This window comes from Spinacia oleracea, chromosome 6, assembly GCF_020520425.1.
Source record: "Spinacia oleracea cultivar Varoflay chromosome 6, BTI_SOV_V1, whole genome shotgun sequence".
In the NCBI taxonomy this organism is placed as follows: domain Eukaryota; kingdom Viridiplantae; phylum Streptophyta; class Magnoliopsida; order Caryophyllales; family Amaranthaceae; genus Spinacia; species Spinacia oleracea.
Genome location: NC_079492.1, coordinates 67,663,385 through 67,687,512, shown reverse-complemented (window position 1 = coordinate 67,687,512; position 24,128 = coordinate 67,663,385). Strand labels below are relative to the sequence as shown.

Below are 24,128 nucleotides of genomic sequence, written 5' to 3'. Positions count from 1 at the left end.
ATGCTTCAACCGATTTCACTTTTCGACGCTCCATTTTTGCAATCCTAGTAAGTCTCTAAACATGTATGTATTAATCTTCACCTCCGGATTGTTGTTGGTTTGAGCCATTCTTGTACCTGCAGTTGGGCTGCGGTCTTTCGTTTATGGACCTTTTAATGATTCCATTTGCCTTATGTAAAGGAAAATTAGGAATGTGAATAGAAAATGCCCCCTTGTTTGATAAGGAAACGTCGTGTACTTATAATAGATCTGGTTAATTGATGTTGTATACTTATAACAGATATGGGTAATTGAGGTTAGAAAAAATCGAGACGACACCGATTATATCTATTTTCACACATGCACTCCCCTACCTAAAATGGTTTATGTCAAATTTAACAAATAAGTACTCCTTCTGTTCTCGAATATTAGTCCCTTTTGGAATCCTTACACTATTCACAAATTAAGAGAATCTTCTAATTTCTTTCAAATACGTACTATGAAACATATTCATGTATGTTATTTTGTTCGTCTTAATGTGTAGTTTAACAATATCAAAATTTTATATTTTTCTAACATCCATATTTTGAGATATTTACGTTTAAATATTGAGTTGAACCGAGTTAAAAAGTCAAAATAGGACTAATATTTAAGAACGGAGGGAGTATACTTTTAAGCTGCTATTTGCAATATCAATTTTAAGGATATACTACGTAATTTGTATGCATTTGAAAAATTTCTAGAAAATAATAAGTTTAATTTATCTAATAAATTTTTAATTAAAATAATACAATAAGTAAAAGTTGGCTTATTTTAATTCTAAATTCCATAGCGACATCGCCACATCACGTAAAGAAAAGCTAATATTATACTGTAACCGAAAACGATACAAGATGCAACACACTCACTCATGTTCGCGATTAGAAACAACCAAACTTGAGGAGAGAGGCCACTTTGTAGTGTACATGATATGTGGCTTATTGAAAGCAAAGAAATTCCACGGAACATACATACATATTGATCATCGTGGAAGCTTATTAATAAAGCAGTAAATAAATTATTAGTAGTACATTAGGTAGTACGTAGTACATGCGGACTATTGTATTTTTGCAGAAAGCATATGGTTTTTAAGGTAGCCAAAGACTTGAGCAACATCCGCAAGAAGTTTAGAGCATTAGCACTCCTGGTCAAATATTGAACATGAAAACCAAAAAATATATATTAGCTACAAAATAGGGGCGATAGTTGTTGGAAAAAAAAAACCCTTAGTAAATATGAAATACTTTATCTTCCATTTCGTGCTCGATGTTGTTTATGGTTATGGACAAGGCTCTTACTTTCATTTGAAAACTAACTTAGAAGTTCGGAATGGAAATAAAAAAATAAAATAGTTTGTGTATTAATAATGTACCTTTTTGACGTAGAGTCCAATGGACTGAACGTAGTTGTTTTCCAATGTTCCGAAGAATCCGACAACACGGCCATTTGATGGTACTTCTGAGCTAAAATCATACAAATACTTGGTGTACGGTCCACCTCCATAAGGTCCATAACCATCCTTACACAAGTTAGTATGAATCTTTAACTTTGTTATGTCAACATTTTTGTGCCATTCTCCAATAGCCCCACTTATATTGGTTACATATTCGCCACATTGGAGTGTAACCTGTATAAATTAAATGTCTCAATTATACTAGATTAATTAAATGTCCCAATAAATTATTGCATACATGTTAAATAAGATAAAACGAGTATATGAATTAGGTAGTGAATATGATTATGAAAGTGAAGAGAAAATGTGACCTTGTGTTCAGCATTTCCGCCATTACCGCCAAACTTTCGACGACACTTTGTGGTGACAAACGTAATTGAATCAACAACAGCACCAGTTTTTATGATTAATTCACATAAACTTTCACATGGTTCAAGCATCATAGACCATGGTTGCCCAGTCTGACACCCATAAGGCCCGTATTTCTCAACACCCTGACTCTGTGTAAATCAAAATAAATTGAGTAAAACTTAATGGCATACAATTAGATACAGAATACTTAACTATGAGGGGTGAAATTGATTAAAATCTATGTATTTACAAAGGGAAAGACTATTAATCCTATCCACTAATTTTATTTGAATTTTATGTTGTAGAATAAGGTGCATCATTTTTATATTGGGATAGATAAAACAAATTTAAAAATCAACCTAACTGTTTCGGATCGTCGTGTACATATATCTTCATCCTAATACTAGTTGTGTCGTACAAAGAATAATTTTTTTTTTTTTGTTTCTAAACTTTAGTAAGTGATTGAATACGATACCTGAGCGGCAAGTTGAGCCATTTTCTTGAGCTTGAAAAGGTGAGATTGATGCTTCTGTATTAGTACGTGGTACAAGTAAGTAGGAACTAAGTTGTTGTGTGTTGTAATTGAGGAGGCCAGATATCTTCATATATATACACACATTTGAATCACACTACTACAAAAATAGGCAAAGAGACCCGTTCAAAATGGCATAAGAGACCCCATTTAAGGGGGTCTCTAGATAGGGGGGTCTCTTTATAAAAGAGACCTCTCATCTAGAGGGGGTCTGTTTGTTAAAAACAAGAGACCCGTTATTTAAGAAAAGGGGTATGTTACGTTAACCATGTAAAAAATAATGTAGAAGAAGAAGAGACCCCTTATTAGAGATATGGGGTATGTTTGCAAAAATATTCAGACCTAATATTTAACCTAGGGGGTCTCTTTGAATTTTTAAATAATATTTTTTCCATCAAACTCAGACCCCATATGTAAGATAAAGGGTCTCTTTGAATTTTTTAATATTATTATAATTAACAAATTCAGACCCCATATGTTAGATAGAGGGTCTCTTAGAATATTTTACTATTTTTTATTATTATACTCGAGAGAGCCCTTTTTATACCTAACGGGTCTCTTTTCATTAACTTTTATTAAAAAAAAAATAGCATAAACGACCATTTTTCGGCATAAAAAATCAGCATTTAACCAAATTTTTAATTTCAAACTAATTCTTACAATCACCCAATAAATTATTTCCCACTTTACATCAATTGTAATCTTCAAAAATATAAAAATAACAAAATAAAATAAGGCTCAAAAGTTTACATAATTGTGACAAGCATCAACAAATTGACAATACTAATTATTAGCCAATGCGGGCACAAGCATATGTTCTCCTCCAACACTGTTTGGCTGGTTTCCAAATGTGAACTTCCCTTACACCTTACCTTCAACAAGAAACAAACCTGCATTAACAACGAAATTAAATTTAGAAAACAAGTAATATCAGTTGGATGTCTCGAAGCAGAATTACACATTATTAGTTAAAAGAAAGTAAGAAACCATCAAAGCAGTTTTCTGGCAAGTTAGTGCAATACACTCAAAGCATACATCTATTCACAATATATGTCTACCTTTCTAGAAGGTGCAGCAAACTAAAGGTGTTACCATCAGGAACTTTGACGGAGAAAATCTGAGCTTATACGGAAAAAATGTTGTAGTTAATCTATGACACGTTTAAACATGCCTTCTGATAAAAGAACACAAAAAAAAAAGGAAGTTTGATAGAGAGCTCATGTTGCCACCAATACACATTTCAAAAGCTTCGGCTCCTTTGCTCAACCTATTGGCAACAAAGTCCATCCAATCCCCTCTATCACAAAAGCCCCGTTATTCCTTCTGTACAAGTAAATATAATAAATTAATAATGTTAATAACTGTTCTATAATTAATGTACTGAGGTCATGCCAGTTGCAAGTAATGATTTTATGTAGCAGTTAACTGCTATTTCTAGTGTGGCATTGTAAATTAGGAGATGGTAGCAAACTGAGTTTATAAGCTTCATATCTTGAAATCAATAATATTGTTCACTTAACATTGTTCACTGACCGTATAACCTCTATAATTAAGTTGCTTGGGTCTTCGTAGCACAATAATATTGTTCACTTAACATTGGCTCTGGTATTTTCTATTGAACAAAACTCCTCACATACTGGAACTCAAGTTGATATTGAAGGCTTTTGACAAGGGCTTGCTAGTCAAAGGACCAGAAAAGAATAGTAAATTGAGTTTTTTGCTACTTGATGCGATCTCAGGCTTAAGCTGCTGCGCTAAAATACTCTCAGTTAAAGGTGGGGGCAGTATGTTATTAGTGCTTTCTTTCAATATTGACTTTGAGCTTAGGATGATAGGCCCAGACAAAATTTCAGTTCGTACAAGCTTTTCATACGTGTTCGGCACTTGAGGGGATGAATGATATAAATTTTCAGCAAGCAAAGGATTTGGCTTGGTGCTTAAAACACGATTCTTGGATCTAGAAGAAATCCTACTCGTACCAACTGGTTTAGGCAAAGCTCAACTAAGAAAATGGTTTATATGTCAGCTGAAAATCTTGACACTTAACTAAAGTTGTGACTTGAACCAGATATACCCTATATAAGACTAGTAGCTCAAAAACTAAACTATAATCCGACCCTACCACACACACACAACCAAACCAACAAGCCCGACAACCTAAGAACTACCTGCACACTCCCTCCCTTAAATGAACACTCACCTGCACAACATAATTCAGCCCCCTGCCAATAGTAATCCAGCCAAAAAGATCCTCATCATCCCCAAACACATTCAAACACCTTGATACACCCACACTCACCCACATTCCCTCATATTAATAGCACACCTACACAATATAGTACCACTACGAGACTGCCACTGTAATACAAAGAAAGTATACTCCAATTTGATTACTTCCATATATCATATTTCCAAGAATTATGGCAAACAATAACAGAATTAACCATGAAAGAAATTTAGGATCAGACACGATTGTTCAAATTAAATTTCTAAATGATCAAAATTATCTATGAACATCGAAATATTAAAAGCGAATACCAACAAAAAATTGTAGAAATGAAGGATTTGAACCAACAATTAGAACAATCAGGAAAATCGGGAGAGTATCTGAATGCCTAACATATCTTGAAACTCATTCAGAACTGTAATTGCTAAAAGCTTAAAACTGAAACTGAGAAAATTAATCTATTTGGAATTGTAACAGGCATTATTTGTGTCAGTTACTACTACTTTTTTAAATAACTGGTTATTTATATGCCCATTACTAGTGGTACAGCTGCAGTATCTTTGGATTAGTATTCTCAATGATATGATTCTATAAATCTCACAATTAACCTTTCACTAAACTGGTTAAATGGAGAAATAAATGGACATCTCAGAACCTTTCACTAACTGGTCAAATGGAGAAAGATTGAAAATATTCATTCAAAGTAATGAAGCACGGATTCAGAACTTGACAGAAGCAATTTAGCAGCTTACTATACACACACAACCACATATGAAAGTATAGCTACATATCAAGCAGATGTAGCGGAGCTTGTGCACATACCATTATATATCAGCAAGAAAAGAACAAATAAAACAATTTTTGAATTGTTTTAACACTTCATACAAATGAAAGATATTGATGTGATAAAGATCCAATCATCTCATAGAAGCATAGGAAAATTTCAAGCAATACCTCTGCACAACGAATACCAGCAGATGGATCAATGGGTAGATCTAGCTAGTAGGCCACCTACAGGGTCATGTGATGAGAACTGGACTCCATCAATCACACCATTGTATCTATTAAACACCTGTGAAGAGGCAAATAGGACATGTTTCAAATTATGAACTTACCAAAGTGAGCAAAAATAAGATATAACTTATATCTAGGCAAAATAAAATAAAATATCTACTTAATAGTGAGCAGGAACAAAAGTACCACTCTGGGGTCTGGACTTCAACAACATTATCATCTCTAAAACTACTTTCAGTCAGAAACAACGAGTTACTAGAGCGAACATTAAGTAAAATATGACGAAAGGGGATGGACAAGAATAAATTAGCTTTACCCTTTACACTTAAATATTATTCAATTAAATCCAGTTGAGTCGAGGGTGGCTATGTATGCATCACTTTGAAACAATTTGATGACAAGAAGATGTGCGAATCTACGAGGGTTCTATTTTGGAAAGGGGGAGTCAAAGCCCATCTTCTGTTATGTTACTAGACTATTGGACTCGACATTTCCAGTGTCTACATCATATATTTATTCAGATTTGTATCCATCTAGATGCAAAATAGTGGGTTCCCTTGTTCGATACATGATACTCAAACATAGGTGTGCCTTGATACTTGACACTTCAAACTACAAAATAAGAAAATTTTAATAAAAGATGAGTCTGATACTTGGGCGCATCCCATAAACACCCAAATCTGGATACCATAAATATGTTGTGGAGGTTTTGAAAGATCAAACATATTCAGTGTCTCACTCATGCCAAGAAACTCTAGAAAGACAGTATTCCAACAAACCATGGCGAAACACTTTCCCATGAAACTGGAAAACCTAACCCCAAAATTAAAATTACAAATCGCAACAATTGAAATATCAAATTTTTGGGGAAAAACAATTTCAGGAAAAAAACCTAACTTGTAGCAGAAATTACAAATTGAAACCGAAAACCACACGAAATTCAGAAATTTGAAACAAGCTATTACATGAACATCTAAACACAAAATCGCATCAATTGAAATTTCAGAAATTCAGAGGGGAAAACAATTTCAGGAAAAAAAAACCCTAAATTGTAGCAGAAATTACAAATCGAATTCCAAAACCGAAAACCACACGAAATTCAGAAATTTGAAACAAATAATTAAAGAGAAGAAGAGAGTGATGAGAACAAAAACCTAAATTTGTAGTTTGCTAGCGATTGTGTCGAGGTCGCCAGTGGGAGTGAAGTCGCCAATCGTAACTTAGTTCTCCGATTAGCCGTTGGTAGTGGTGAGTTCGTCAATGAATTCGTCGATGGTTGCCTTAGGTTGTATGTCCAGGGAAGAAGAAAGAGGCAAAGAAAAAACCTAGGGGTTGTATGTCCAGGGAAGAAGAAAGAGGGAAAAGAAAAACCTAGGGTGAAATTGGGTTTTGCGAAAGTCTTGGCGCCAGGAAATGAATGAAAATAGAGACCCGTTATGTTAAATGACGGCTCTTTTGCTATTTTCCAATTATTTTTTACGAGAAGTGGTGGGTCCCTTGATACATAAGAGACCCGTTAAGTAAATAAAGGGTTTATTGCTTCTTTTATTTTATTTTGCACGGCATTTAAATGGCCCCTTTTATACGCTAGAGACCCGTTAAATCAGATAACAGGTCTTTTATTTTTCACCCCTCTAATTTTAATGGGCCATTTAACTCATAAGAGAGCCGTTATCTATAATATTAGATCTCTTAAATTAAAGAGACCCGTTACGTCGACCAACGGGTCTTTTCTAAAGGGTCTCTTTGCCCATTTTTGTAGTAGTGTCACCAACTCACCACACACGAACATATTCTGGTGGTCCGTCATGCCCACCACTTATTTATTAGTCATGTGTATGCATACTTTATATATGCATTCAGATAAGAACAAGGTCCCATTCCATTTATTCTGTTATGCATTTGCATGCATAATACCAAGATGCTCATCAATATATTTTATATCAACTAGTTTGCATTTTCATCTATTCTTGACAAATATTGTGTATAATTTGTTCTTGACTTCTTGAGAAAATATTGTGACAATTCTTCATCTTAAAATTTTCCCTAATTTTTGTTTTGGCTATTTCCTCTCTTAACTAGACTTATACTCCCTCTGCTTTTTTAAATTCATTTTTCATGTTACATGGTTATAGGAGGCTCCTGCAAAATTATTGTTAAATGGAAAAATGGATAGGTATATATGTAGGCACAAGTATGTTTCTTATATATCTATAAATATGTTTTTCTGGTCGAGTGAGGTACAAATGCAATACAAAAAAAATACTCCCTCTGTCCCTTAATACTCGCACCGCTTTCATTTTCGGGTTGTCCCTTAACACTTGCACCGCTACTATAAATGGATATTTTTAGCAATATTATATTATTTTTCACACTTACCTACTAACCCACCTACACCCTTATTCCCTACAAAAAATCATTTAAAAATTCACACCCCCAATTCACCACTCCCCACTCCTGACACATTTCCCACTAACTATATTAATAAAAAATACACCACTATCAACTAACACCTATTAAATTAATAAGTCAATTCAAGTGTCTTAAACTCCGCACCGGTCAAATCGGTGCGAGTATTAAGGGACGGAGGGAGTACAAATGGAAGAGGAGATTCGAACCTATGATAACCTACATACATGTGTACAATCTTCAGTTGTAACAACTCTAACGTGTCTAGTACTTTCGCAATTTGTTTGCATCCTTTTTTCTATTTTCCATTATTTTTTTAGTTAATAATTTCAATATCTGATGGCAAGATATATTCTCTACATACACCATTTCTATAAATATTCCTTTGGTTGGAAAAAGAAGCATCCACTATTATTATCCTTCCATTTCTATAAATATTCTTTGGTATAAAAATAAGCTTCGATTCTTAGTGTAAGTTTGATGCTACTTTTTCTTTACTTATTATATGGAGTATATTATTAGTCATTATAAGAATATCTTATACCAAAATTGAATTTACTCAAAGGAGAGATTTGTTGAGGTTTGTCCTTATCTTTTCACAAATTCTTATTTACAAGCGGTATGCAATGAATATTGTTCTCTGAGGTAAATGTTAATTCGAAATGTGTAAAATTTACCCTGATATATGTAAAAGTTATCTATTTTAATTTGTAGTGATAAAAAATTTCAGTTTAATAAAAATTATTTATTCAATATCAATAACAATGTATTAAAATAACTGTAAAATTAATCATTTAACATTCGAAAATATTTATTTATATATTTTTTATATAAAAGGTAATCAAAACATATTAAAAGTTACAAAACAACTAGGTAAAAGCTATCTTGACTGAACGTAGTTGTTTTCCAATGTTCCGAAGAATCCGACAACACGACCATTTGATGGTACTTCTGAGCTAAAATCATACAAATACTTGGTGTACGGTCCACCTCCATAAGGTCCATAACCATCCTTACACAAGTTAGTATGAATCTTTAACTTGGTTACGTCAACATTTTTGTGCCATTCTCCAATACACAGTAGAAAAAACCCCTGTTGCAGCCCCCTTGTTGCAGCGTACATGTGTTAATACGCTTCAACAACCAGTCGGTCAACGCGGGTCAAACCCTTTAAAGGGTTATTGCAGCGTACAATTTAATTGTTCCCTGCAAAAAAGTTTGTTGCAGCGTACATTTTAAAAGCCCCCTGCAATAGCTCGTTTTTATTGCAGCGTACTTGTTAAAGCCCCCTGCAATAACCCGGGTAAAAAAAAAATCGCTGCAATATTCGTTGAAACTAATTCAAAACAAATTAAGCATCTCTCGCGCTCAACTCCCTTCTTCTCCCTTAACTTTCCCTGCGTCGTCCCCTCATAAAAAAAAACCTTTCCCTTCATCGTCAATCTAGCTTCTTCGTCGGTGGTTCTGGCCTCCTCGCCAGAGGCCACCTATTAGCTTGCTCGGCCGTTGGTTCCAAGGAAACACTTAGCTTGCTCGCGCCGGTGGTTTCAAGAAAGAAAGTTGCTCGCGTCCTATTTTCCGTCAACCTCTTCGTCGCGGCTAGTAATCTTCCCTGTCCCCTCAGGTTTGCTCAATTCGTTTACCTGATTTTCGTTTTAAGAATTAGGGTTTGTTCAATTCGTTTTTAGGGTTCTGTACGTTTGTTCAATTCTTTTTTAGGGTTTGTTCAATTCATTTTTTCAATTCGTTTTTTCAATTCGTTTTTTCAATTCGTTTTTAGGGTTTCATTCGTTTGTTCAATTCGTTTTTAGGGTTTGTTCAATTTGTTTGTTCAATTGGTTTTTAGTGCGCGCATCTGCTTATACTCAACCTCGAAAAGTTCATCGCTCTTGCCCTTTTCCAGATTTGTAACTTTTTAGCATCAATTTCTGATTTGTTGATTGTTTTGTCGATTTCGTTTGAACTTCATGTTGATTTTGCTGCGATTGTGTTGATTTTTTTTCTTGTTTGTTATGGATTTCACGGAATTTAGTTTTTATTTTTATTTTTTTTATTTGTAAGGTTATATGTTGTGAGATTAGGGTTTTGAGGGATCAAATCTTTGGGAGGATTTGAGCAGAGTTAGGAGTTCAGATTGGTTTAAATGTGTCAGGGTATACAAGTAATCGAGGAACTAATTGGAATACATTGAATTTGGTTAGTTTGTGTGTTTCTTCTGTGAAATTAGTACGGTATGAATGCAAGAACTATTGTTGTAATGTGATTAGTCATACTTGATTTTGTTAGTTTCTTTGTTTGATGTGAAGTCTATTAATTCCATATTGCTACTAGTTCTACAAATGTTGGATTTGTACTCAGCTTGAGCCAAATGCAAATGTCTCGTTGTATTCTCTAATGCATCTAGGAAGGGCTTATGAAAATTAGGTAGAGCCAGAGCCAAATAGGGGAAGTAAATAATGATAATTTGGTCATAGGTTTCAAGTTAAGGGTAAATATTTTGAAAATAGAAATTAACAATTTACTTTATGATTGTAGTTGTAGTACTAAGTTACTTATTAAAGTTTGGTGTGATGGGTACTTCCCGTCTTGCAGAAGAGAATTTATTTTTCTGATTTAGATTCCGTTATAGGAGCTCATGTTGGGTTATACTGGTTTGCATTGGAGTGTTTTTGGTTTTGCTGCTGCTCCTGGTTTGTTCAATTCTGTTTTGCTCTTATTGGGAGTCATTTTTTATTTTTCATATTCTGTTTTGCTCTTACTGGTGACTGTTTAAGAATTTTTTATTTTATTTGGGTATAAGTATCATTTGCAATCTTCTGTGTAATGTGATATATTCTCTACAAGACACGTGCATTTTTCTTCCCCGAGCTTGATCTTATGTTTACATTCTATTGCAGTATCTTTATGAGAACAAAAAGTTGATCCTAGCTATATTGGACAATCAAAACCTTAGGAAGCTCACTGAGTATGCTTAGTAAGTTGGTGCTTAAGTTATGTGCTGCCTGTTGTTCTGTCTTTTATTTCCTGCTATTCTTGTGAATTTTTGTGAAACCGTTGGACGATTATTTTTATTAGTTGGATTGGGATCTATGTGAACATCTTTTGCATTTTTAGAAACATATGAACTGGTAAATACGCAACTTGCATCCGCGTGGTTTCTTTTCTAGCATTTACCTTTTCTCAAACCTTCTCAGTAGTCTTAGATTTTTTTGTTTTTGGCTTGCTTTTGTTGCAAAGCCTAGGTGTTAAGTTGGTTGATCTTGTACAAATTTTGGTTCCGATTCTGGTTTTTATAAGTTATTTCCCAAAAAAAAATAAGTTTTGATATTTCAGTACAACATTGAGGTTGTTCTGATCAATTTGTAATCGTAACACTGAGGCTTTCTGATCAGTTTTGATTTTTCAGTTCGATTAGTTTTGATTTTCCAGTAAAATATGGTATGTTCCAATCAGTTTGTGTGTATGTTGTTTTCCTTCTTTTGCTAGTAATCTAGAAACTGCAGGAGTATATGCAGATTTTGCTACTAAAATCATAAATTTGGAGTTTTGGGAAACTGCCCTGAAAGCCTGATGTATGAAATTAAAAGTTCAAGACAATTAATTTTTTTAATAAGCAGGTTTCCTCAATAACTTGTAGTGATTTCGCAATCGTATCCTCAATTAACTTATAAGGCTTCAATAGAAATAACTTGTAGCAGCAATATTTGAAGTTTATAAGTAATACGTAATGATCTATTGGTTCTTCTTGTTCTCTGCTAGTGTTTACTGCAGAATCCAGTCTTACTGTTATGCTATATAAGCTTCTGTCAAAGAAAATCAATAAAACATTCTGCTTAATTTAATGATTGTCCTTGTAAATAAGAACAAGAGTCATACCACTCTTTTAGTGAGTCCATGGGACATACACATGAACATGATGAGATATATTCATGAAAAGATCTGTATATGTTACATGGCTCTTGGTTTTTAGCTCATTGATCTTGCATATTGCATGTTGTATTTCTTCTCCATTCAGGGCAATCAACTTGACTAGCAATTCTAAATATGAGATCTCCCGTGGAAATCATGTACATATTTCTGATGTCTAAATGCACAACTTGTATCAACTCTAGATAGTATAAATAATGAGAGAGAATCGCAAGATGTATGTCATGAATTGATTAGTATTCTTGTTTAAACAGATAGGATTCAACGGTGGTGTTCCAATAGATGAGGAATTATTTATCCAGAACATAGCTGGCAAGCATAATGATGACATTTACCAGGGCTCTCTTCCCTGATGACTTCGAGCAGGCTTGAAATTCACAGATCAGAAGGTAGCTTATTTCAGGAGGTAAAGGTCAGTCATTCTTTGATTTTGAAAATTGTTGAATACTCTACTGGCTGGCGAGTTTATTTGGGATTTATTCAATTTATATACGAAGTAATCGAATTCGGTTGATTCTAAATGTTTCTATATGCCTAAGACTTAATAACATTGCTTCATACTTCTACTTGTGTATGGAGAATGGTAATGGTTTTCCGATACTGGGTTAAGTTACTTGGTTAGACTGCATTTCTGTGAGATCTTTGCTAATATAACAAAGGTAAACCAGTTTTTGTTTAATATCTACCTCAACAATCAAACTGCATCCTCTGGATATCATATCATTGCCTTGGCAACAAGCAATGGGATACCTAATGTTCAGGACTTTGTGGTGCTTCTTCCCGATAGTAAAGAACCTCAGCAGAATCTATGGCTTGCACTGCATCCAGATACCAGTGGTACTCCCAAACCTAATTACTATAACTCATTTCTGAATGGAGTTGAGATATTTAAGATGAGCACCCCCACTGGTTCTCTTGCTGGCCAGAATCCAATTCCTGCCCCCACATCAGACTTCATTGAATCTCCATCAGGCTCGTAGAATATGATCTGAAGGGGTGCAATGGTCTGTGGTCATCTGTTATACAGTCCTTAACATAGGGATTATATTCTGTTTTCATCTCACTTTCATGTTCATCAGATCTTTTTTCCGAAGTCAATTTTATACCAAACAGCACCAAGGGATTATATTCTATAGTTCCAAACCCCTAAAATAATTCTACTAAAGTGGTTTCATCTTGATGTAAAAACTGCAGGAAAGTTTTCCATCAGAATGAGCCTTCACTTTTATAAATGTGTTTTGATATAGTGTTCATACTTTGTAGCATGAAGAATGAAAAGATTCATTATGAATATCATGTTTTATAAACCTATTTCTCCATGTCTCTGGGAAAGTAACTGTTACTAAGGGTACCACTTTTATATTATCTTCGGTTCTACTGAAAACTGAAGTGTAATAGTAAGGGAAATCTAAATGTTTAAGAGATGGTTTTGACTCGAGTTCATATTACTTGTTAATCTTGCATTTGGAACTAGATAGTTAGTCCTGTACTGGAACATCATAACTTTTGCAAACATAAATCCTTGTTCCTCTTTGCCCCTTGGTTTCATTAGGAACCATTGGAAATCTTTTTGGTGGAAGTAAGCATAGAAACTACTTCGTGTAAAGCATTATTGAAATGGAGCTGATACCACATCCATACATATATGTTTTCCGCGGTAACTAGAAGGAAGTTATGGATTAGACACTGAGATTTAACTGTTAGATTAGAATTTGCTATGCCCCAGAGTTAAGTCTTAACTGAACTAGAGTTGCAAACACGAAGACAATCTGCTGATGTTAATTTCTTAACTGGGGGTCGAGTTTATATGACTGCAAATTTGATTCTATACTTCACTCACCACCCTTCTGTATATTTTACTTGATGCAGGAACACCCTATGTACGATGATTAATTACCAAATTGTTGTTGGGCATGAATCAGAAGGTGGCATTACTCCCACAACGGGTGACGAATCACAAGGTATTAGTACGATTACAAAGACCATTAAAGGCCGTGGTCCCCCTCCCTCTCCAACTTTGAACTAATATACCTAAGAATTCATTTCAAACTAATTAAATGATTAATATTATTAATTTTAAGTTTCCAAGACTCAATACAATCTATTTATGCACATTTGAGACTTGTTTGGTCGTTATAGGTCATATTTAGACTAAAATGACATTTTCGCTCCCAACTTTGAACTAAAGAACCTTAGGACTCATTTGATTCTTATTACATTATTCATATGCATAGTTTTAACTTTCTTAAACTCATTCGAATCTATTTATGCAAATTTAAGGCTCACTGGGTCGTTATAGGTCATAGTTAGAGCTAAAATGACATTTCCACTCCCAATTTTGAACTAAAGAACCCAAGGACTCGAATGATTCTTATTACATGACTAATATGTATAGTTTTAACTCTCTACAACTCATTCCAATCTATTTATGCACATTTAAGGCTCACTGGATCGTTATAGGTCATATTTAGAGCTAAAATGACATTTTCGCTCCCAACTTTGAACTAAAGAACCTAAGGATACGTTTGATTCTTATTACATGACTAATATTCATAGTTTTAACTTTCTAAAACTCATTCGAATCTATTTATGCACATTCAAGGCTTATTGGGTCGTTATAGGTCATATTTAGGCTAAAATGACATTTCCGCTCCCAACTATGAACTAAAGGACCTAAGGACTCATTTGATTCTTATACATGACGAATATGCATAGTTTTAACATTCTATAACTCATTCGAACCTATTTATGCACATTTAAGGCTCTTTGGGTCGTTATAGGTTATATTTAGAGCTAAAATTACATTTCCGCTCCCAACTTTGAACTAAAGAACCTAAGGATACATTTGATTCTTATTACATGACTAATATGCATAGTTTTAACTTTCGAAAAGTCATTCGAACCTATTTATGCACATTTAAGGCTCGTTGGGTCGTTATAGGTCATATTTAGAACTAAAATGACATTTCCGCTCCCAAATTTGGGTCGTTATAGGTAATTTATTAATTTTTCTTACTCTTAATTGATTCGTATTCTAGACTATTAGTACATTTTAATTAGTTTCTTGAATGTTAAAATGTGACATTTTATTTGCATTTAATCGATCTAATGCTCCCATCAAATTTTTGTTTTTGTAAAGGTTTATACTCCGAGGACTGCGCCTTATGCTAGTGAGGAAATTGACGTGGTTCGTGAGCAATGGGCGAAGTTTTTTACCAGCAAGTATTTATTATTGACCTGAGCGCGCTTGATCGAGTTGGTTTAGATGTTATAGAACAATATTTTATGTTAAAATGTATGCGTACGTTGAAATTGGAACGTACATATATTTATTTAAATGTATATGGTATGTGCACTTTGGTTTTGAGATATATACAAAACACCTGTTATTGTTTTTATATTTGTTATACAGGTTGCGATATTCAATTAATGTTGTGACAGGTTTCGATCTATATTTGGTGCAAGGCACTCTAGGTATCCCTAAACAAAACAAAAATTTTCCCGCCAAAAGTGCTTTGTTGCAGCGTACATATATATGTGTACGCTGCAACAAGTGCCAAAAATTTGGCAAAATTCTTGACTTGTTGCAGCGTACAAATAGATGTACCCTGCAACAGGTTGGGTCTTTTGCAGCGTACAACAATTTGTACGCTGCAACAAGTCCAGAATTTCGCCAAATTTTTGGCACTTTTTGCAGCGTACATATGCATGTACGCTGCAAAAAAGCACTTTTCGCAGCGAACATTGTACGCTGCAACAAGTTCAGACTTGTTGCAGGCCCCCCAGTTGCAGCATACGATGTACGCTGCAACAGGGGTCTAAAAGCCCGCTGCAATAAGGGTTTTTTCTACTAGTGATAGCCCCACTTATATTGGTTACATGTTCGCCACATTGGAGTGTAACCTGTATAAATTAAATGTCTCAATTATAACTAGATTAATTAAATGTCCCAATAAATTATTGCATACATGTTAAATAAGATAAAACGAGTATATGAATTAGGTAGTGAATATAATTATGAAAGTGAAGAGAAAATGTGACCTTGTGTTCAGCATTTCCGCCATTACCGCCAAACTTTTGACGACACTTTGTGGTGACAAACGTAATTGAATCAACAACATCACCAGTTTTTATGATTAATTCACATAAACTTTCGCATGGTTCAAGCATCATAGACCATGGGTTGCCCAGTCTGACACCCATAAGGTCTATATTTCTCAACACCCTGACTCTGTGTAAATCATAATAAATTGAGTAAAACTTAATGGCATACAATTAGATACAGAATACTTAACTATGAGGGGTGAAATTGATTAAAATCTATGTATTTACAAAGGGAAAGACTATTAATCCTATCCACTAATTTTATTTGAATTTTATGTTGTTGAATAAGGTGCATCATTTTTATATTGGGATAGATAAAACAAATTTAAAAATCAACCTAACTGTTTCGGACCGTCGTGTACATATATCTTCATCCTAATCCTAGTTGTGTCGTACAAAGAATTTTTATTTTTTTTTAGTTTCTAAACTTTAGTAATTGATTGAATACGATAATTGAGCGGCAAGTTGAGCCATTTTCTTGAGCTTAAAAAGGTGAGATTGATGCTTTTGTATTAGTACGTGGTACAAGTAAGTAGGAACTAAGTTCTTGTGTGTTGTAATTGAGGAGGCCAGATATCTTCATATATATACACACATTTGAATCACCAACTCTCCACACACGAACATATTCTGGTGGTCCGTCATGCCCACCACTTATTTATTCGTCATGTGTATGCATACTTTATATATGCATTCAGATAAGAACAAGGTCACATTCCATTCATTCTGTTATGCATTTGCATGCATAATACCAAGATGCTCATCAATCTATTTTATATCAACTAGTCTGCATTTTCATCTATTCTTGACAAATATTGTGTATAATTTGTTCTTGACTTCTTGATAAAATATTGTGACAATTCTTCATTTTAAAATTTTCTCTAATTTTTGTTTTGGCTATTTCCTCTCTTAACTAGACTTATACTCCCTCTGATTTTTTAAATGCATTTTTCATGTTACATGGTTATAGGAGGCTCCTGCAAAATTATTGTTAAATGGAAAAATGGATAGGTATATATGTAGGCACAAGTATGTTTGTTTTTTTTTTTTTGGCAAGCAAGAGGAGTTTGATATATATTAATCTCAACAACAATTACAACCACTCAAAAGGGGAGCCCTAGAGAGGAAACAGGAGCTCACAAGAGCAACTGACCAACTATTACAGAGAATGAAGCCACTCCCTATCTCTAGTTCTAACTTTCTGACTAAGAATACTTAAGATCCTGTGCTTAATAGTATACTGAATGCATTTCACATTGTTGGCAATAGAAGGAACTGTCTGTTCCCAAATAGCCAGGTTTCTTGCTCTCCATATCTGATACACAATGTTGGCCACTGCAGCATAAGCAACTCTCCTTTTGAAAGGGTTCTTACAGTACTTGTGGAGCCATTTCAGCAAAACAGACAGTTGAGTCCTAGAGTTATGAAACCCCAACCACTGTAAAACCAAAGAGCAACACTCTTTACTGTAGTGACAAGTGAAAAACAAATGTGTACAAGTTTATGTACTTAAGCCACAAAGAGCACATTGATCATCATTGATGACACCATAGGTATGAAGTCTATCCCTGGTCTTGAGTCTGTCTTGAAGTGCAAGCCATAAAGTTATTCTGTGTTTAGGGAGGGTAAATCTATTCCACACATAAGAATGCCAATGGACCTTTGGAGTCATATCACACAGCTATTGATACATGACCCCAATAGAATACTTCTGATCAGTTAACCAGCTAGTGGAATAAAGTCTATTTGAGCAGTCTTGCTTTACCTTGCAAATGTACTTTATAGCCCAACTTGCAGCTACAGAGGGTCTATACACCAGCCAATCTTTTTGCTTTACATAAACAGCATGCACCCACTTAACCTATAGGTTATCCTGTTTTTGAGCAATAGCCCAAGCCAGTTTTCCAACTGCAGCTTGGTTCCACCAAGCTAGATTCCTGAAACCTAGCCCACCTTGAGTTTTATAACCAAAAAGATTGTTCCAAGAGACAGGACCAGGCCTGCTATCATCATAAGTGCCAAACCACAAAAAAGCTCTGCAGACTGCATTGATTTTTTTAATTACAGACTTAGGAAGGAGGAAAATTTTCCCCCAGTACACACAGATGCTCATGAGAACTGAATTGAGTAACTGGGTTCTTCCTGCAAAGGATAAATGTCTAGAGCTCCATATTTTAATTCTAGCCACCATTTTGTCCACTAGGAGATCACATTCACCAGCTTGGAGCTTCCTGGTGCTAATTGGAACACCAAGGTACCTAAAAGGAAGAGTACCAAAGGTGAAACCACTGATTGTGCCAATGTTCAGTTTAGTGTGCTCCACAATTCCACAACAATAAACTGAGGATTTACTGTGGTTTGCCTGAAGGCCAGTGGTATCTGAGAAAACTTTGAACCCCTCAAGCAGCAATGCAACTGAGTGAAGCTCACCCTTGCAGAACATTAGTAAATCATCAGCAAAGCACAGATGATTCAACTGAAGTGTTCTGCATCTGGTGTGAAATCTGAACTGGGGACATTCACCCACTGCTTTCATGGACCTAGAGAAATAGTCCATACACAAAGTGAAAAGTAAAGGGGACAAAGGGTCACCCTGTCTCAAACCTCTATGGGGCTGGATTAGCTCAGTAGGCTCACCATTGATGAGAATTGAGTACCTTGTGGTTGGCAAACAAGTCATGATGAGCTGAACAAAAAAGGGGGGAAACCCTAACTCCACCATAACTTCTTCAATAAAGCCCCATTCAACTGTGTCATAAGCTTTCCTGATATCTACTTTCAACAAGCAGCAGGGACATGTTTGAGAATAATTGTACATTTTGATCAAATCCTGGCAAATGAGGACATTATGGAGGATGGATCTTCCAGTAACAAAGGCTCCTTGATTGGGAGAGACAATTGCAGGGAGTACCTTGCTAAGCCTGCTGCAGATGAGTTTAGTGATGCATTTATAAATAACATTGCAACAAGCAATGGGTCTAAAGTCACTCACTGAAGCAGGAATAGAAATCTTTGGGATCAAAGTGATAGAAGTTACATTGATTTCTTTGAGAATTTTTCCAGTGGTGAAGAAATCATTGATAGCACTATGTAGGTCATTCTTAATGATGTGCCAAGCAGATTTGAAGAAATGGCTGTTGTAGCCATCCATACCAGGTGCTTTGTGATCAGGAATTGACCATAAGGCATTTTTGATCTCCTCTAGGGTGAAGTTTCATACCAACAGACTTCTATGAGCATCAGTTAGCCTTGGACCCCTATCCATAATCAAAGAGTTCACAGGAGTTCTCTGGTGCATCTTGTTGCAAAACAAAGATGCATAGAATTGAGTAAAAGCCCTTTTAACTCCATCAGGAGTATCTGTCCAGTTCCCATTCATATCATGGATTGAATGAATTGAGTTCTGTTGTCTCCTGTGCTTAATACTTTGATGAAAGAGTTTGGTGTTCTCATCTCCCTTTTCCAGCCATTGAAGTTTAGCAGTCTGCTGCAAAAAAGATAGGTACACTTGGTGTGCAATCCTATACTCTTCTGCAGCTTGTTTCTCTTCAGTTGCAGCTATGAAGTCACCAGGGAGTTGGTGGAGAATAGCTTGTTTTTCTAATAGAACTGCATAATTTTTCACATCTTCAGCTTCCACATTGCTAAAACCAGCTTTATTCAAAGTTTTCAGTTCAACTTTGAGCCATTTCAGCCTTTGTTGTAATCTGTACATGTGGCAACCATGAACCTGTTTATTCCAAACTCTTTGGACCAAACCCATGAAACTGTCTGCACAGGTCCACATATTGTAAAACCTGAAAGGTTTCTTGGAGTTGGTTCTTCTATATCCCTTGAGAATCATAGGGCTATGATCAAAAAGGCCTTCTGGTAAGAAGTTAGCCTCTACATCAGGATACATGTCAGTCCAACTAGCGTTAGCCAACACTCTATCAATTCTAGACAGCACTCTGTCCTCCCCCACTTGCTTGTTATTCCAAGTGAATTGTCTCCCCACTGTTTTGATGGTGGATAGGTTGCAGTGATTCATACAAGCTCTCATAGCTTGAATTTCCCTAATTCTGACAGTGGCACCCACTCTATCTTCAACATCCATTAGAGCATTAAAATCCCCCATGATGATCCATGGTTGAGTACAGTTGTCTGAAATTTGAGTGAGAGAGTTCCATAAAGTCACTCTATCCTCCTTAGTATTCATGCCATAAATGAAGGTACCAAGAAATCCCACACCTGTGCTTCTTGGAGTGATGAAGCAGTGAATAAGTTGACTGCTCATTGACAAAATATTCAGTGTAAAGGAGTTAGGATCCCAAGCTAACACAATCCTACTTGAAGTGGAACAACTGATATTAGTTGTGAAGTTCCACCCAGGGCACACCCCAAGATATAAGTCACCCAATTTGGATGCCTTAACCTTGGTTTCAAGAAGGCTAACCAGTTTAATATTGTGGGTGTGAATGAATCTCTTCACCTCCATCTGTTTTGCTCTCCTGTTTAGCCCTCTTACATTCCAGCTAAGAACACTATCCATTGGATCTAGGGGTCATCAACCCCCGATCCAACAGACCAGCTACATCCCCTACAGGATCAAATCCATCAGTATCTTCCAAGTTGAGAGCATGGAAATTGTTCTTTGTAATTACAGGTCTGAGTTGTTGTCCATGTTGTCTACTGAAGGAGGTAGCTTGGACAAAACCATCTTTATTCCTCCCACTCCCCACCATGTGTCCCACTGCAGGAACCAGAACCTCTCCAACAGTTGGCTGCACGCCACCAGTTGGAATTAGAGAAGGTTCCTTCACTTGTTGGACAGTTTTAGGTCTCCATTCCTTCCTCTGTGGTGGTTTCTGTAGTTTAGAGCATACCCTACTCTCATGACCCAACCCCTTGCAGTGGGAGCAAATGGTAGGTAACCAATCATACTCCACAGGTTGGTCCACAAGATCTCCTTTCTCATTGACAAACTGAATTAATTTGGGGCAGGTTTGACCAAGGTTCACCTCAACCAACACCTTTGCAAACATCAATTTGTCCCTATTTTTTGTAGCCTGATCAACTCTAATTGCTTTCCCCACTTGACCAACTATCTTAAACATACTCTTTACCCCCCAGTATTTCACATCTAAATCAGGGAACTTAATCCAGATTGGAACCTGTTTCACTGGATCCTTAGCATAATTCACCTCAGCTGACCAAGGTTTGATAATGAGGGGTTTCTTATCAAAAAATTGAGCATTCCCATTTAAGACCTTTTGGCAGTTTTCCATGTTGAGGAATCGAACAATGAAAATACCTTTCCCAATCAAAGCAACCTTGTCCACCCCCAATTTCCCCCAAATCCTGTGTACAAACCCTTCCATTACATGTTGAGGAGGGTTAGCTCCCAACACATAACATACAATCGCAGATTGCCAGAAACTGATTTCATCTTCAATATCTTCGATTTTAATTATAACAGGGGACAAAACAGGGGACGAATGAATCGAAGTATTAGCAGGAGAAATAGGAGAATTCAACAACACATTTTCATCCATATGCATTCTTACAGGTTCATTGAGAGTAGTAGAATTCAAATTAGGCCCACTACCCCCTTCCCCGCCATTTTTAACATTCGAAGAAAAATGGGTACGAATAAATTATTGTATACATGTTAAATAAGATAAAACGAGTTTATGAATTAGGTAGTGAATATAATTATGAAAGTGAAGAGAAAATGTGACCTTGTGTTCAGCATTTCCGCCATTACCGCCAAACTTTCGACGACACTTTGTGGTGACAAACGTAATTGAATCAACAACAGCACCAGTTTATATGATTAATTCACATAAACTTTCACATGGTTCAAGCATCATAGACCATGGTTGCCCAGTCTGACACCCATAAGGCCCGTATTTCTCAACACCCTGACTCTGTGTAAATCAAAATAAATTGAGTAAAACTTAATGGCATACAATTAGATACAGAATACTTAACTATGAGGGGTGAAATTGATTAAAATCTATGTATTTACAAAGGGAAAGACTATTAATCCTGTCCACTAATTTTATTTGAATTTTATGTTGTAGAATAAGGTGCATCATTTTTATATTGGGATAGATAAAACAAATTTAAAAATCAACCTAACTGTTTCGGATCGTCGTGTACATATATCTTCATCCTAATCCTAGTTGTGTCGTACAAAGAATTTTTTATTTTTTTAGTTTCTAAACTTTAGTAAGTGATTGAATACGATACCTGAGCGGCAAGTTGAGCCATTTTCTTGAGCTTGAAAAGGTGAGATTGATGCTTCTGTATTAGTACGTGGTACAAGTAAGTAGGAACTAAGTTGTTGTGTGTAGTAATTGAGGAGGTCAGATATCTTCATATATATACACACATTTGAATCACCAACTCACCACACACGAACATATTCTGGTGGTCCGTCATGCCCACCACTTATTTATTCGTCATGTGTATGCATACTTTATATATGCATTCAGATAAGAACAAGGTCCCATTCCATTTATTCTGTTATGCATTTGCATGCATAATACCAAGATGCTCATCAATATATTTTATATCAACTAGTTTGCATTTTCATCTATTCTTGACAAATATTGTGTATAATTTGTTCTTGACTTCTTGAGAAAATATTGTGACAATTCTTCATCTTAAAATTTTTTCTAATTTTTGTTTTGGCTATTTCCTCTCTTAACTAGACTTATACTCCCTCTGGTTTTTTAAATGCATTTTTCATGTTACATGGTTATAGGAGGCTCCTGCAAAATTATTGTTAAATGGAAAAATGGATAGGTATATATGTAGGCACAAGTATGTTTCTTATATCTCTATAAATATGTTTTTCTGGTCGAGTGAGGTACAAATGCAATACAAAAAAAATAATCCATCTTTCCCTTAATACTCGCACCACTTTCATTTTCGGGTTGTTCCTTAACACTTGCACCGCTACTATAAATGGAAATTTTTAGCAATATTATATTATTTTTCACACTTACCTACTAACCCACCTACACCCCTACTCCCTACAAAAAATCATTTAAAAATTCACACCACCAATTCACCACTCCCCACTCCTGACACATTTCCCACTAACTATATTAATAAAAAATACCTCACTATCAACTAACACCTATTAAATTAATAAGTCAATTCAAGTGTCTTAAACTCCGCACCGGTCAAACCGGTGCGAGTATTAAGGGACGGAGGGAGTACAAATGGAAGAGGAGATTCGAACCTATGATAACCTACATACATGTGTACAATCTTCAGTTGTAACAACTCTAACGTGTCTAGTACTTTCGCAATTTGTTTGCATCCTTTTTTCTATTTTCCATTATTTTTTTAGTTAATAATTTCAATATCTGATGGCAAGATATATTCTCTACATACACCATTTCTATAAATATTCCTTTGGTTGGAAAAAGAAGCATCCACTATTATTATCCTTCCATTTCTATAAATATTCTTTGGTATAAAAATAAGCTTCGATTCTTAGTGTAAGTTTGATGCTACTTTTTCTTTACTTATTATATGGAGTATATTATTAGTCATACTAAGAATATCGTATACCAAAATTGAAGTTACTAAAAGGAGAGATTTGTTGAGGTTTGTCCTTATCTTTTCACAAATTCTTATTTACAAGCGGTATGCAATGAATATTGTTCTCTGAGGTAAATGTTAATTCAAAGTGTGTAAAATTTACCCTGATATATGTAAAAGTTATCTAATTTAATTTGTAATAATAAAAAATTTCAGTTTAATAAAAATTATTTATTCAATATCAATAACAATGTATTAAAATAACTGTAAATTTAATCATTTAACATTCGAAGTTCATTTATCTATATTTTTTATATAAAAGGTAATCAAAACATATTAAAAGTTACAAAACAACTAGGTAAAAGCTATCTTAATGACAGGGTGATGTACAATAAATTTATTATACACCTTGTGCGTACAAGATGTTTTGTTATCTTTTTCATTGGCAAAAGATTAAAGAATAGAAAACAAAATATATGCATTACCAAAATTCAAAAAATGGCTTACGTGATTTATTTATTCTAGTAAAACAAAAACAGGCCGGGGACACTAAT

General features: G+C 35.1%; 2 protein-coding genes and 1 long non-coding RNA gene across 6 annotated transcripts; 1 reads left to right on the top strand and 2 right to left on the bottom strand.

Annotated features, from left to right (window-relative positions):
- Window positions 1-824: 824 nt before the first annotated feature.
- On the bottom strand, window positions 825-2,444 carry LOC110799035 (protein GOS9-like). The gene is made up of 4 exons (XM_056830596.1): window positions 2,298-2,444; window positions 1,783-1,971; window positions 1,391-1,645; window positions 825-1,162 (listed from the first exon to the last, which is right to left on the bottom strand). Exons 1-4 carry the CDS (start codon window positions 2,316-2,318, stop codon window positions 1,154-1,156), a joined length of 474 nt encoding a protein of 157 aa, XP_056686574.1. The 5' UTR covers window positions 2,319-2,444; the 3' UTR covers window positions 825-1,153.
- An 11-nt stretch (window positions 2,445-2,455) lies between these two features.
- Window positions 2,456-23,006, bottom strand: LOC110799038 (uncharacterized). Of its 4 annotated transcripts, none has more exons than XM_056830590.1 (4): window positions 22,270-23,006; window positions 15,973-21,944; window positions 5,536-5,653; window positions 2,456-3,244 (listed from the first exon to the last, which is right to left on the bottom strand). In XM_056830590.1, exon 2 carries the CDS (start codon window positions 20,564-20,566, stop codon window positions 19,250-19,252), a length of 1,317 nt encoding a protein of 438 aa, XP_056686568.1. In that variant the 5' UTR covers window positions 20,567-21,944; window positions 22,270-23,006; the 3' UTR covers window positions 2,456-3,244; window positions 5,536-5,653; window positions 15,973-19,249. The 4 variants fall into 4 exon arrangements, 3 of the variants coding, with proteins under 3 accessions (XP_056686568.1, XP_056686569.1, XP_056686567.1); XM_056830591.1 differs by having other exon boundaries at window positions 2,456-3,226; XM_056830589.1 differs by lacking the exons at window positions 2,456-3,244; window positions 5,536-5,653 and adding an exon at window positions 15,588-15,834.
- LOC110799036 (uncharacterized) lies at window positions 9,373-15,209 on the top strand. The gene is made up of 4 exons (XR_002536284.2): window positions 9,373-9,628; window positions 12,186-12,337; window positions 13,801-13,892; window positions 15,071-15,209. It is a non-coding gene; the product is annotated as an uncharacterized lncRNA (long non-coding RNA).
- Window positions 23,007-24,128: the final 1,122 nt, after the last annotated feature.